The following is a 12456-nucleotide window of genomic DNA, read 5'->3' as shown; positions in this document are numbered from 1 at the left end:
GTGCTGTGATTGAAAGCCTGTATAAAGACAGGAAGAAAATGTTTTAGGAAAACTATTTGTCGAACAGTTTGTGTAATTGTTTTGAAAACTCTTTAAGGCCCTGTCACACAAAGTTGCGTTCCCAGTGCGTGTTCACGGCGTTGTAAAATTAATGGAATCGCCGTAGGATCGCAAGGAAAATTCAGTACTCCCAACTTCGTTTCCACGTTTCTACTTGGCGATTGACTGCCCTCTCGCTGGGTATCCGCCGAGCGCTCATGACGTGCTAGGAATTTTTACCGCGCATCCACAGCGTGCTCTGCGCGCTGACTGCGTGCACATGCACTGTTGGAGACTTTACGGCGCTGTTCTAGGCTAGGATATCCCACCGCGGCGAACGAAGATGCCGTTGAGTTGTTACGGCGCTGTAGAAGACTCTAGTTCGTTTACCATGGCGTTTTACATTATTCAATTATGCAGCGGGATCGCTGTGAGGACGCAGCTCCAGTGTGACAGGGGTTTAAACAATGAGAAGTTTAATGGCGAGTTAAATTTTTCAGGGTAGCATGGATTGTTATATATTACATGTACTTATGATTCATGTAAGGAAATGTAAGTAAAAACGTGCATAAAAAACACGTAACTTCTGTAAATAAATCTTTCAAATTTTTTGAAGACTATGTGCAAGTTTGAATTTGTTTCGTGCTGTCAAAATTTGGTAAATAGCCAAAATTGATGGCATCTATGAAAATTTATTCAGGGCTGATATTACATGTATTTGATAATACGAGTAGACTTGAACATTTAAAATAATAATCAGCTATCTAAGATCATCGGGAGAATTTATGCATAAGTGAGCATCTAAATTTTACTCCTGATATACAGACACCGCTATGTAACGTAAAATTTAATAACATTATTTTAATTAAATGTGACAAAGGCGCATATTCGGTCGGATTTTTTGGTAACATGTACATGAAGTAAATTTGATGCAAGTTCCATGTTTGGTTTTTTGGGGATTTTTTTTGTTTTTATTTTTTTTTTTTTTGCTTTTCTCTGCTTTATCATAAAGATTTATAAAAAAAAAACTACGTACATGTCACAAGCAATATTTGCCTTCTCTATTTATCTTGTATTTTAATAGATTGGGTAATCATTGTCAGGGGCGGATACAGGATTTGTAGTTAGGGGGGGGGCGTTGATAAAATTATTGAGGCAGGGGTTCTGGGGCCCGCCTTGAGGCCCCCCGTGGGTCCCAGGCAAAGCCCTGGTGGGGGCCCAGGGGGCAAAGCCCCCGGAAGCTCCTGGGTTTTCGTGTTTTTGAAGGTAAAACCAGGCTCAAAATAGTGGTATTTTTTCAGTTATGTACACTTTACACAAAAGCCTATTACATATATATATATAACAATTTGACACATATTGTTACTTATATCTAATACATGTATTGGATTAAAAACAAAAAAATTTGGGCATTTATGAACTCCCAAAATTAACTAGGTTATCAAAGTTACAACATTGTAATGACGTTACGGTATCCGACCCCCTTTTAGCTGTTAGAAATATCTGATGCATCAAATCTTCAATATTCTTATATTAAAATAGTCTATTTACCTAGAAAAAAATTCAAAAAATATACAGTTATTCAGAAATTTCTGCTTGCATCGCAATATGGAAATGACAGCGCAGTCTACACTTGAAACAAAACTGCTGGGATTTCCAGTCGATTCTTGGTCGAAGCCCCAAGTTCAGGGCCCTGGGGAATTTGTTGCAGCCACCATAATGAAATGACCAACACTGCTTGTTTTAAACACAGTTTAATTGGTTTGTTATCAGAACCTGTCAACATGCATTAGGATTAGATGTTTATAGATGTTTATAGAGCAGCAGAATTACAGTCAGCATAGCACAGCTAATGAATCAATGAGGTGTAATATTGAGTCAGGCATAATTATAAATAAAGTGAAACACAAAATGCTAACTTTTCTATTTATCAAATCATCTACAGTCATGCATACTTTGAAAATTTTAGGGTGGGGGGGCGTGCGCCCTCCACGCCCCCCCCCCCCCTTAAATCCGCCAGTGATTGTTGACCTAAAATTAGTATTCCACTGGCTGTAGCTAACTTTGTAAGTAAATTAAGTTGCATGACATCCTCATACCACACAACTTCAATAAAACTTTTTTTTAAAATCAATTTTCATATAATTAGTAATAAAAAAATCCACAAGAACACATGTCCATCTCACTGAAGTGTAACTTTGAGAAGCGCATATTTTTTTTGGAGGCAGATATGTCGCTATATTATAGTCTGTAAGTCAAGTAAACTAATCTGTCCTAACTTGCAATACTTGGATGATTTCTATGGCGACCACCTGCATAGCATAATGTAGTAGTATTTCATAACATCTTATCCCAAGAAAACATTACATTTGACTTAAAACTTTTAATTATAATATATATTATTCTGTTCATAACTATATATAATAGAAGTTTAGCGTGTTCGACATGTTAATTTATTATAGCCACGTTCTCAGATTACGATCCCGCACCTTTAATGTGAAAATGAAAGTCTTGTTGTTTGAAAATTGACCACTTTGAAGAAAGCACCCTTCGAACTGTTGATTAATTACATAACAATTGATGATCTGCAGCCATAAATAAGCTGGGGCTATATATGTTCTGAGCTGTTTGCGCTGTTCAAAGTGACACAAGATTTTCGGTAGCAGGTGGCGATTGAATTTACGCAATAAAGAAAGTTGAAATTTACAAAGACTGACCGAATAAAAAAACGGATGGGAAAGAGAAGCACGCTCAGGAGAAAATGTTACACATAAGAAGTCACTATCAAATGATTTTCGACAGATCTGGAATTTAAAAAAAAAATCTAGAGAGCACTTGGCAGCGGGACGGTGGGAGGGCAACACAGAAATAAGTTCGTTTTCACAATGAAACTAACGACCATGTAGAAACACTACAGAAGTTATTAATATGTGACCGATAGAATCTAAACAAAACTTGTTTCAAAACTCATGTGAATATTCTTTAAAATAATCACCGAATGCCTTAATTCAGGGCATTCTTTTATCGTGTCAGCACCTACCGCAAACATGGCACTTTGATCATAATTTGATTTGATTTTTTAAATTACCTTGTACGCTGTTGTATAAATCAATGCTAAATCAACTGTACGAGTAAAATAAATTTATTGGTTCATCTGAAACCAATATAATAGTTTAAAACATAATAAAAATAGTTGCATTCGTACAAAATACCAAACATGCACGCGTGATAAGGTACATGTAGAGGTCACTTGCGCGGGATCTCCTCGGCCATGTGCGAGGGATGATCATTATTTAAAGGTTTTAATATTTGTGTTGTTGTACAGTTTTTAAAACATTTAAGACTTACAAACCAACCATTCAAATATGTCTCACGAGTATTTCCGATTTGGAGTAATATCGCTTTTATTAATTTTCAGAACGACTTTTTAATTTACTCTCCAATGTTTAATTTAACTAAATACAAAATGAATAAACTTTTATAACATAAAATTAAAACAGTGTACTGTACAGTGTATTAACGGCTATATAAACTCAAACACGTTCATATTCAGGTAAGTGTGCGGGTGCGAATCTTGTGTATTAGATAACCGTTTACCGCTAGGTAGTGCAGCCGTGGATGATTTCCTCGACCGCGGGCGAAGGATAGATTACATAAAGGTTTAACGCATACACACGCACAGCTCAGAACCTAGGAAGATTTGAAAAGTTTGCAATTTAATGACTAAATTCTATCAAATAGAAATTCTTTTTTTACTTAAAACCCACAATTGATATATACATGTATGTCTGATATTGCATTATATTGAGAATGGCATTGCTTTTATTAATTAACCGAACGATTTCTTAATTGACACCCTATCGTTTAATCCAATTGAAGAATAAACCTTTATGTGTAATCAAAACTGAAATAATTCTTCAGTTCGCAGCTAGATTAACTCATATATGAGAGACGCAACTCTCGTGTATTAGATAACCGCTGACCGCTAGGTAGTCCAGCCGCGACCATGGTGACCAATTTTCTCGGCCGTGGGCGAGGGATAGCTTACGTAATAATACACATCTCTGATTCAAGGTGGATTATAAATGCATGCAGTATGATAACTACATGTAAAATGTAATGCACAGAATTTTTTTTCAATAAGTATTTTGTGTTTTACTAGAAAAGAAAAAGAATGTTTTGTTTTTCGATTCTCGTCTTTAAGGATTGTGCACTATAAGAACTAAACAACAATGACTTTAACTTCTAAAAAAAAAAAGCTTGTGTTCTAATTTTTTTCTCATGAATTAAAGCCTCCTGTATAAACCATCATACTTTCTGTGGTAACTTTTTGCCAGTTTTACGCGCAAAGACTTTCGTTAACTTGCCAAATGAAAGCAGGTACATGTTAACATGTAAAGCTTTTTACACTCAAACTACACAAATCACTTACAAAATAACATTGTAACGACCTTTATAAGATCCCAACAAACAACTTTTCCAGCAACAGCAATATCGAAATCCTAACCGTTTTTGTGTTATTAAGCAAAATCTTTTGAGGGCTACTGGCCCTTAATTTAAGGGGCCAGCCCTTTGTTATTGGTGTCAAATGAAAGCCCTTAACATTATGCACAACTTTTGTTCTATATGTATTTAGGAAATATTTCAAATTAAAAAGTTACGAAGCTAAAACATGTGAAAAATTTCGCTATTTTTAAAACATAGATTTCAATTGATTAATTCGAGTGGAATAATTGGAAGAAACTAAAATCCAAAAATCAGAGGACAATATTCAAAGTGTCAATAATAAAGATGTTTAACTATAAATTATTTGCAACGGACCATTTCGGAGCCTTTGTCTGGAAACTAACGCCCCTAAAATTTTAGAAAAAGGGGAATAACTCAAAACCAGAAGTTGCTATTTCAATTTTTTTTGTGCTTTAGAAACCTAATTCAATTTACAATATACCGTGAAAATTTGAATGAAATCAGATGACAAACAAAAAAGTTATTGAGGATTTAAAAACGTCTAGAAGAAGAAAAATTGTAATGAAGAAGAACCATCAGAATCAGTACAAGGTCTTCCGTTGGAAACGGAAGACCTTAATTATTTTTAAATTTATCAAATAACAAAGAAACACATGCTAAGTTTCAAGGGACTCAATGTATTTCATAAATGTATTTTAAGAGTACCATCTGAAGACAACCTTAACAATAATACATGCATATAAAATGTAAATTAAAAAGTACAGTAAGTCATACTCTGGCATTATCTTAATGTGTTGAACGGTATTAATTTTTAGATTTATCGTACAAAAAAAAAAATTGAAAATGACACTGTGGATTAACAAAAAATGTTTCTTTGTATGTGTTCCAGTTAGATGGAGAATTCAAAAATGAAACATTACAATTCTAAAGTAAGATGGCAGCTTTAAATGATATCTCTTTAAAAATATCAAATAAAACAAATCTAAAACAATAACCAAATTGTTTACCATTATTGAGTTGACAATGTAGAACATGATTTTTTAGATAACATTGGAAAACATCAATCTTAGAACACATTTAACATACTAACTTTTGTACAATTCAAAGATAATGACCTGTAGGCAGAAAAAAAATTATCACTTATTTGAATATTTAAAATATCAGTCTACTTTTAACAGGGTGTTGCACATTACTTATCAAAAATAACTAACTATAGGGCAGGCAAATTGTGACAATCACTGTTCATATCGAACACACCCGATTTTATTTTTCCCATAATTCTTTGCAACGTGCTTGGCCGACGCTAACAATAGGCGCTAAGTTATACCCGGCCGAGCTGTCCAGCAATAAAGACGTGCTTAGTGTGTGAAGGGGGTATCGTGTTAGAAGCCTGTGTGGCATGTTTTAGTTTCACAAGTTCAGCATTTGACGCGGACACGGATAGCTGACCGTGGTAAGTATTTATTTAGTTTGGTGTAGTTTATTTGTAAATTTTTGCCTTTTTATTAGTATTACGCAGTCGTCCTATAAAGTCACCTTGACCATTGTTCACTGTAGAGTTACCTGTGTGTTCACTGATGTGTGACTTTAGCGAGAGTGTTTAAATGGAATTCGTCTTTTTCTATAGTACAGTTTTTGCTATTGCTGTATAAAGAAACGGTGATTTAAAGGGCTATTTTCTATGCGTTATTTTATTTTACAATTTATTGTCACTTTTTCCACTTAACTACTTGGGCGGAAGTGCGTCACCGGAAGTCTCAGACGCCATATTGTTTACTGTAAACAAATAACTTAGTTACCATATACTTACAATATTTTGAGATGTTGCCTTTAATATAATACTATTTATACATTATCATAGTTTGATACTATCAGTGAGATACTTATATGATGTATTATACAATATTGTTTTTATTATGGTGTTATGGTGTCACTTGTACACTTATTGTAGTGTCATATTGTTGATGGTGATGACGATGATGTCTATTATGATTATGGTGTTGTAGGCGATGGTGTTGACGATAGTGTCGATGATTATGATGGCGATGGTGATGATGATGATTGTGGTGACGAAACTACTCTAGTTGTGGTTGTCCGTAGTTGGTCCAGGACTACAGCCCCGGAGATTCGGACACTCTTCTAATTTATTTTTGGTCATTTGTATAAACATCATATTTTTTCTTGTTGAGTGAAAGGTGTGTGAGTGTTTGTGTGGTTTAGTGTTTATATTTCTATCTTTTCTTTCTTTCTCTTATTTTTTTTGTTATTAAATTTTGTTAAATTTAAGATGTCTTGTTGTTGTTTGGAGTAGCCTCCGCTCATCCCGTTACAATTGGTGGCAGCGGTGGGATGAGTTGACTCCTCCAGATACTACAAGATATCTTTATAAGTGAACAGTTGCCAAGGTTTATTTTATTTTTCATTTTTTGATCTTTTTTGTAGTACATGTAAGAGCAAGTGTAGGTCGTTGTTTCCTTTTCCCTTGGTGAGTACATTACGTTAGGCAGATTGTTTTGTTAAAAGTTGAGAAGTTAGTCCCTTTATGAGATAATTTTGAGGTAAGTTGGTCTGTCAGTCAATGCACCATGTCTACTGTCAAGGAGATGCTGGAGCTACTTGAAGTGGGGACCAAGATGGGGATGAAGGATGAAGACCTTCAACAATTCGTGAAGGACGAACAGGCCAGAATGCGGGACGAACGTGAGAAACATAGAGTCGAGAGACAGGAGGAGAGAGACCGCGACTTCAAACTACAGATGGAGGAGAAAGACCGCGACTTCAAACTACAGATGGAGAAAGAGCGCGCCGCAAGAGAACATGATGAGCGAGAGCACGCCCGATTGATAGAAGAAAAGAGACATCAGCAAAAACTAGAAGAACTGGAACTTGATCACAAACTGCAACTCGAGAGATCTCACATGAATCCGAGTGTTGTGACTAAAGAGGAGAAAGAAACTTCTCAAGTGATAAAAGGACCAAAACTTCCTCCGTTTGAGGATTCGAAAGACAACATTGACGTGTACATTCAAAGATTTGAGATATACGCAACAACGCAGAAATGGAATAAAGACACGTGGGGGACTCATCTTAGCGCATTACTCAAAGGAAAGGCACTGGATGTGTTCGCAAGACTCTCACCCGAAACAGCACTTGATTTCAACGAGTTGAAGAACGCCCTGTTGAAACGATTTGACATGACGGAGGACGGTTTCCGCAAGAAGTTCTGATTTTCAAAACCAGACGGAAGTGAAACTTTTATGCAATTTTCTACCAGACTGGACAGTTACCTTGAGCGGTGGATTCAGCTGTCTAAGACTAACAAGACATTCGATGATCTGAAGGACTTGTTCTTACGTGAACAGTTTTTATTGTGTTGCTCGAAAGAACTTGCCTTATTCCTAAAGGAGAGGATTCCTACTTCGATCCAAGACATGGCGCGATACGCGGACCAGTTTGCTGAGGCCAGAACAGTGACATCCTCTTCACTTACGCAAAAACCGCTCTTTGACAGACGACAGCAGTCCGATAGACAACCGCCGTACAAAGATTCCGTGCAACAAAACCAATCTGGAAATGCAGTGAAGTGTTATGAGTGCGGACGACAAGGACATAAAGCCTTTAACTGCAACTTCCGCAAAAGTCCGAATAACAGGCCGTTTAATTCGAGCGAGAAACAAGAAACAACACCGAAACATACTTACCCTAGTGATTTTCAACGTGGGTCGTACAATAATGGGAACCATGGATATCCAGGACGCGGTAGAGGTCGCCAAGGAGCCGCGAGTGTCGTCGAGAAACATGGAAACTTACCGTGTGTTGGTGATTCGGTTGCTTTCTGTGAAACGGAAATGCCAGTTGTGAAAGGATGTGTTGGCAATAAACTAGTGACTGTGCTAAGAGACACAGGTTGTAGTGGTGCCGTTATTTGTAGAGAACTGGTAAACGATGATCAACTAACAGGGACATCTCAACGATGCAAGTTAGCAGACGGTCGTATTATTGATTCAGATGTGGCTAGAATTGATGTCGATACTCCTTACTTTACCGGAAGTGTTGATGCTTGGTGCTTTGATTCGCCTTCGTACGATCTTATTCTTGGTAATATTCGTGGAGTAAGGAAACCACATGAACCAAATCCAGCCTGGATTCATTCCGTTGAAAACATAGCAGCTGTTGAAACGCGTGCGCAACTGAAAAAGAAACAGTCTCCATACAAACCATTGAAAGTACCGGAAGCAATACGGGATGTATCGCCGGAGGATATCTTACAAGAACAACGAAACGACGAGACACTGAAAAAGTTATGGAGCTTAGCTGAGAGTGGACAGCTTAAACATTTCAGTGACGGCGGATTTTCAAAAATGTGTGAACGGAAGCAAATGTTGTTCAGAGAATTTTGCAGTCCCAAAGTGTCCAGTGGAAAACTTTTCCGACAGTTAATCGTTCCTCGGAAATACAGAACTATCGTCATGAAGATAGCACATGAAACGCTGATGGGTGGTCATCTGGGATCAAAGAAAACAACCGACAGAGTAGTGTCCGAATTTTACTGGCCAGGAATTCAGTCAGACATTAGACGGTTTTGCAGATCATGTGACGTGTGTCAGCGGACTATTCCAAAAGGAAAAGTACCTGCAGTACCGTTAGGACAAATGCCGCTAATTACAGAAGCGTTTCAACGAGTAGCAGTTGATCTTATAGGCCCTCTGCAACCAGTTACCGACAAAGGGAATCGTTACATTCTGACGCTTGTCGATTACGCAACCCGTTATCCCGAGGCTATTCCACTTCCTGGAATTGAGACAGAGCGAGTAGCGGAGGCACTGGTAGACATCTTTAGTAGATTAGGAGTTCCGATCGAGATGCTAACAGATCAAGGATCGCAATTCACATCGGACGTAATGAAAGAAGTGAGCCGTCTGTTGTCATATAAACGGATTACTACTACTCCGTATCACCCCATGTGTAATGGACTCGTCGAGAAGTTCAATGGTACGTTGAAACAGATGCTAAAGAGGATGTGTGCTGAGCGACCAAGAGACTGGGATAAGTACATCAACCCATTACTCTTTGCATACCGTGAAGTACAACAGGAGAGCCTTGGTTTTTCGCCGTTTGATCTTCTCTATGGACGTACTGTTCGTGGTCCGATGACAATTCTTAAAGAACTTTGGACAAAGGAAATTCCTGACGAGGACGTTAAGACAACGTATCAATACGTACTTGACTTACGCACACGATTGGAAGAAACATGTGACATAGCTCGCCAAAACTTGGAGAAAGCTTCAAAACGTCAGCGCAAGTACTACAACAGGAAAACGCAAGGTCGTCAGATGAAAGAGGGAGACACAGTACTGGTTCTTCTACCGACAAAGTCAAACAAACTCCTCATGCAATGGAAGGGACCTTATAGTGTAATACAGAAGATAGGACATATGGACTACAAGATCGATATGGGAGGCAAGCTGAAAACTTTCCACGCAAATCTTCTTAAGAAGTATGTTGAACGAGATACATTGAACTGTGGTGTTTTGTCAACATGTGCAATTTCACTCATAGACTTTAGTGACCTAGATGATGATGAACAACAGGACTCTATTCTTATGCCACCTGTTACTCAAACCGAAACAGCAAAGGACATAAAGTTTGCAGACAGACTAACACCAGATCAGTTGGAAACTGCTAAATCACTGTGTGATTCGTTCTCAGATGTATTTACGGATATACCTGGAATGACGAACTTAGTGGAGCATAAGATTGTTGTGACATCGTCTGAACCTGTGCGTGTGAAACCATATCCAATTCCGTTCAGTACAGAGAAAACAATTACAGAAGAAGTTCAGAAAATGCTACAGTTGAATGTGATTGAGCCATCATCTTCCCCTTATTCAGCTCCAGTTGTCATAGCTCGGAAGAAAGATGGAACGAATCGATTTTGCATTGATTATAGACGACTGAACTGTGCTACGGTATTTGATGCAGAACCAATGCCCAGTCCAGAAAGCATATTTTCCAAAATGACCGGAAAGAAGTTTGTGTCAAAGATAGACTTAAGCAAAGGATACTGGCAAGTACCGATGGCTGACGAGAGTAAGCCGCTTACAGCCTTTTCCACACCATCCGGATTGTACCAATTCAGGACAATGCCGTTTGGTCTTGTAAACGCGCCGGCAACATTTAGTCGTATGATGAGAAAACTACTTCAAGGTATGAACGGCGTAGAAAACTTTATCGATGATGTCATTGTTTTTACAGATACCTTTGAAGAACATCTACACATACTGAAGACTGTGTTCGAACGACTCAGAGATGCGGGACTTGCGGCCAGACCGACAAAATGTTTCATCGGATTTGACAAGATTGACTGTTTGGGACATATGGTGGGCAACAAGTGTCTAGAACCAGAACAGGACAAGATTGATGCAGTCAGAAATGCGCCAATACCACAAACCAAGAAACAGGTTCGTGCCTTCCTAGGCTTAGCAGGATTCTACAGAAAGTTTATTCCGAATTTCTCTGCGATAGCCATTCCACTTTCTGATCTTACGAAGAAGGGCCAACCAAATAAAGTTATTTGGACTGAAAGTCAGCAACGAGCTTTTGATACATTGAAACACATGTTATCAGAAAGGCCAATATTGAAGTTGCCAGAATTTAATGAAACCTTCATTTTACGCACGGACGCTGCAGATGATGGGATAGGTGCTGTGCTGTTACAGATGGAGGATGACGAGAAACTACCCGTAGCGTACGCCAGTAGGAAACTTCAACCAAGAGAAAAGGCATACGCTGTTATCGAGAAGGAGTGTTTGGCGGTAGTGTGGGGAATACAGAAGTTCCACCAGTACCTTTATGGACGCGAGTTTCTACTTGAAACTGATCACCAACCCCTGACCTACCTTAACAAAGCAAAGACAGAGAACTCCAGACTGATGCGTTGGGCTTTGCAGCTTCAGCCATACCGCTTTAGGATCATTGCAATCAAAGGAAGCGACAATGTGGGTGCGGATTACCTGAGTCGTCAGTGAGATGTATAGTAGACAGTACAGGTATGTATATAGGTTTTATTGTAAATACGTGAGAATTTTCAAAATTCAGTGATTGTTTATTTGAAATTGCAGGACAATTTTTTAAGGGGGGAGGTGTGTGACAATCACTGTTCATATCGAACACACCCGATTTTATTTTTCCCATAATTCTTTGCAACGTGCTTGGCCGACGCTAACAATAGGCGCTAAGTTATACCCGGCCGAGCTGTCCAGCAATAAAGACGTGCTTAGTGTGTGAAGGGGGTATCGTGTTAGAAGCCTGTGTGGCATGTTTTAGTTTCACAAGTTCAGCATTTGACGCGAACACGGATAGCTGACCGTGGTAAGTATTTATTTAGTTTTGTGTAGTTTATTTGTAAATTTTTGCCTTTTTATTAGTATTACGCAGTCGTCCTATAAAGTCACCTTGACCATTGTTCACTGTAGAGTTACCTGTGTGTTCACTGATGTGTGACTTTAGCGAGAGTGTTTAAATGGAATTCGTCTTTTTCTATAGTACAGTTTTTGCTATTGCTGTATAAAGAAACGGTGATTTAAAGGGCTATTTTCTATGCGTTATTTTATTTTACAATTTATTGTCACTTTTTCCACTTAACTACTTGGGCGGAAGTGCGTCACCGGAAGTCTCAGACGCCATATTGTTTACTGTAAACAAATAATTAGTTACCATATACTTACAATATTTTGAGATGTTGCCTTTAATATAATACTATTTATACATTATCATAGTTTGATACTATCAGTGAGATACTTATATGATGTATTATACAATATTGTTTTTATTATGGTGTTATGGTGTCACTTGTACACTTATTGTAGTGTCATATTGTTGATGGTGATGACGATGATGTCTATTATGATTATGGTGTTGTAGGCGATGGTGTTGACGATAGTGTCGATG

General features: G+C 38.0%; 1 protein-coding gene across 1 annotated transcript; it reads left to right on the top strand.

The window, feature by feature from the left end:
* Positions 1–7763: 7763 nt before the first annotated feature.
* Positions 7764–11534, top strand: LOC128185433 (uncharacterized). The gene has a single exon (XM_052855027.1). The coding sequence runs from the start codon at positions 7764–7766 to the stop codon at positions 11532–11534; it is 3771 nt and encodes a 1256-aa protein (XP_052710987.1).
* Positions 11535–12456: the final 922 nt, after the last annotated feature.

The sequence above is a fragment of the Crassostrea angulata genome, chromosome 5, assembly GCF_025612915.1.
Source record: "Crassostrea angulata isolate pt1a10 chromosome 5, ASM2561291v2, whole genome shotgun sequence".
Classification (NCBI taxonomy): Eukaryota; Metazoa; Mollusca; class Bivalvia; order Ostreida; family Ostreidae; genus Magallana; species Magallana angulata.
The sequence above is the reverse complement of the archived record's forward strand: the minus strand, read 5'-3'. Positions and strand labels throughout refer to the sequence as shown.

Coding starts and splice junctions, on each gene's coding strand:
- LOC128185433 (XM_052855027.1), top strand. CDS start 7,764: ATGCAATTTTCTACCAGACTGGACAGTTACCTTGAGCGGTGGATTCAG.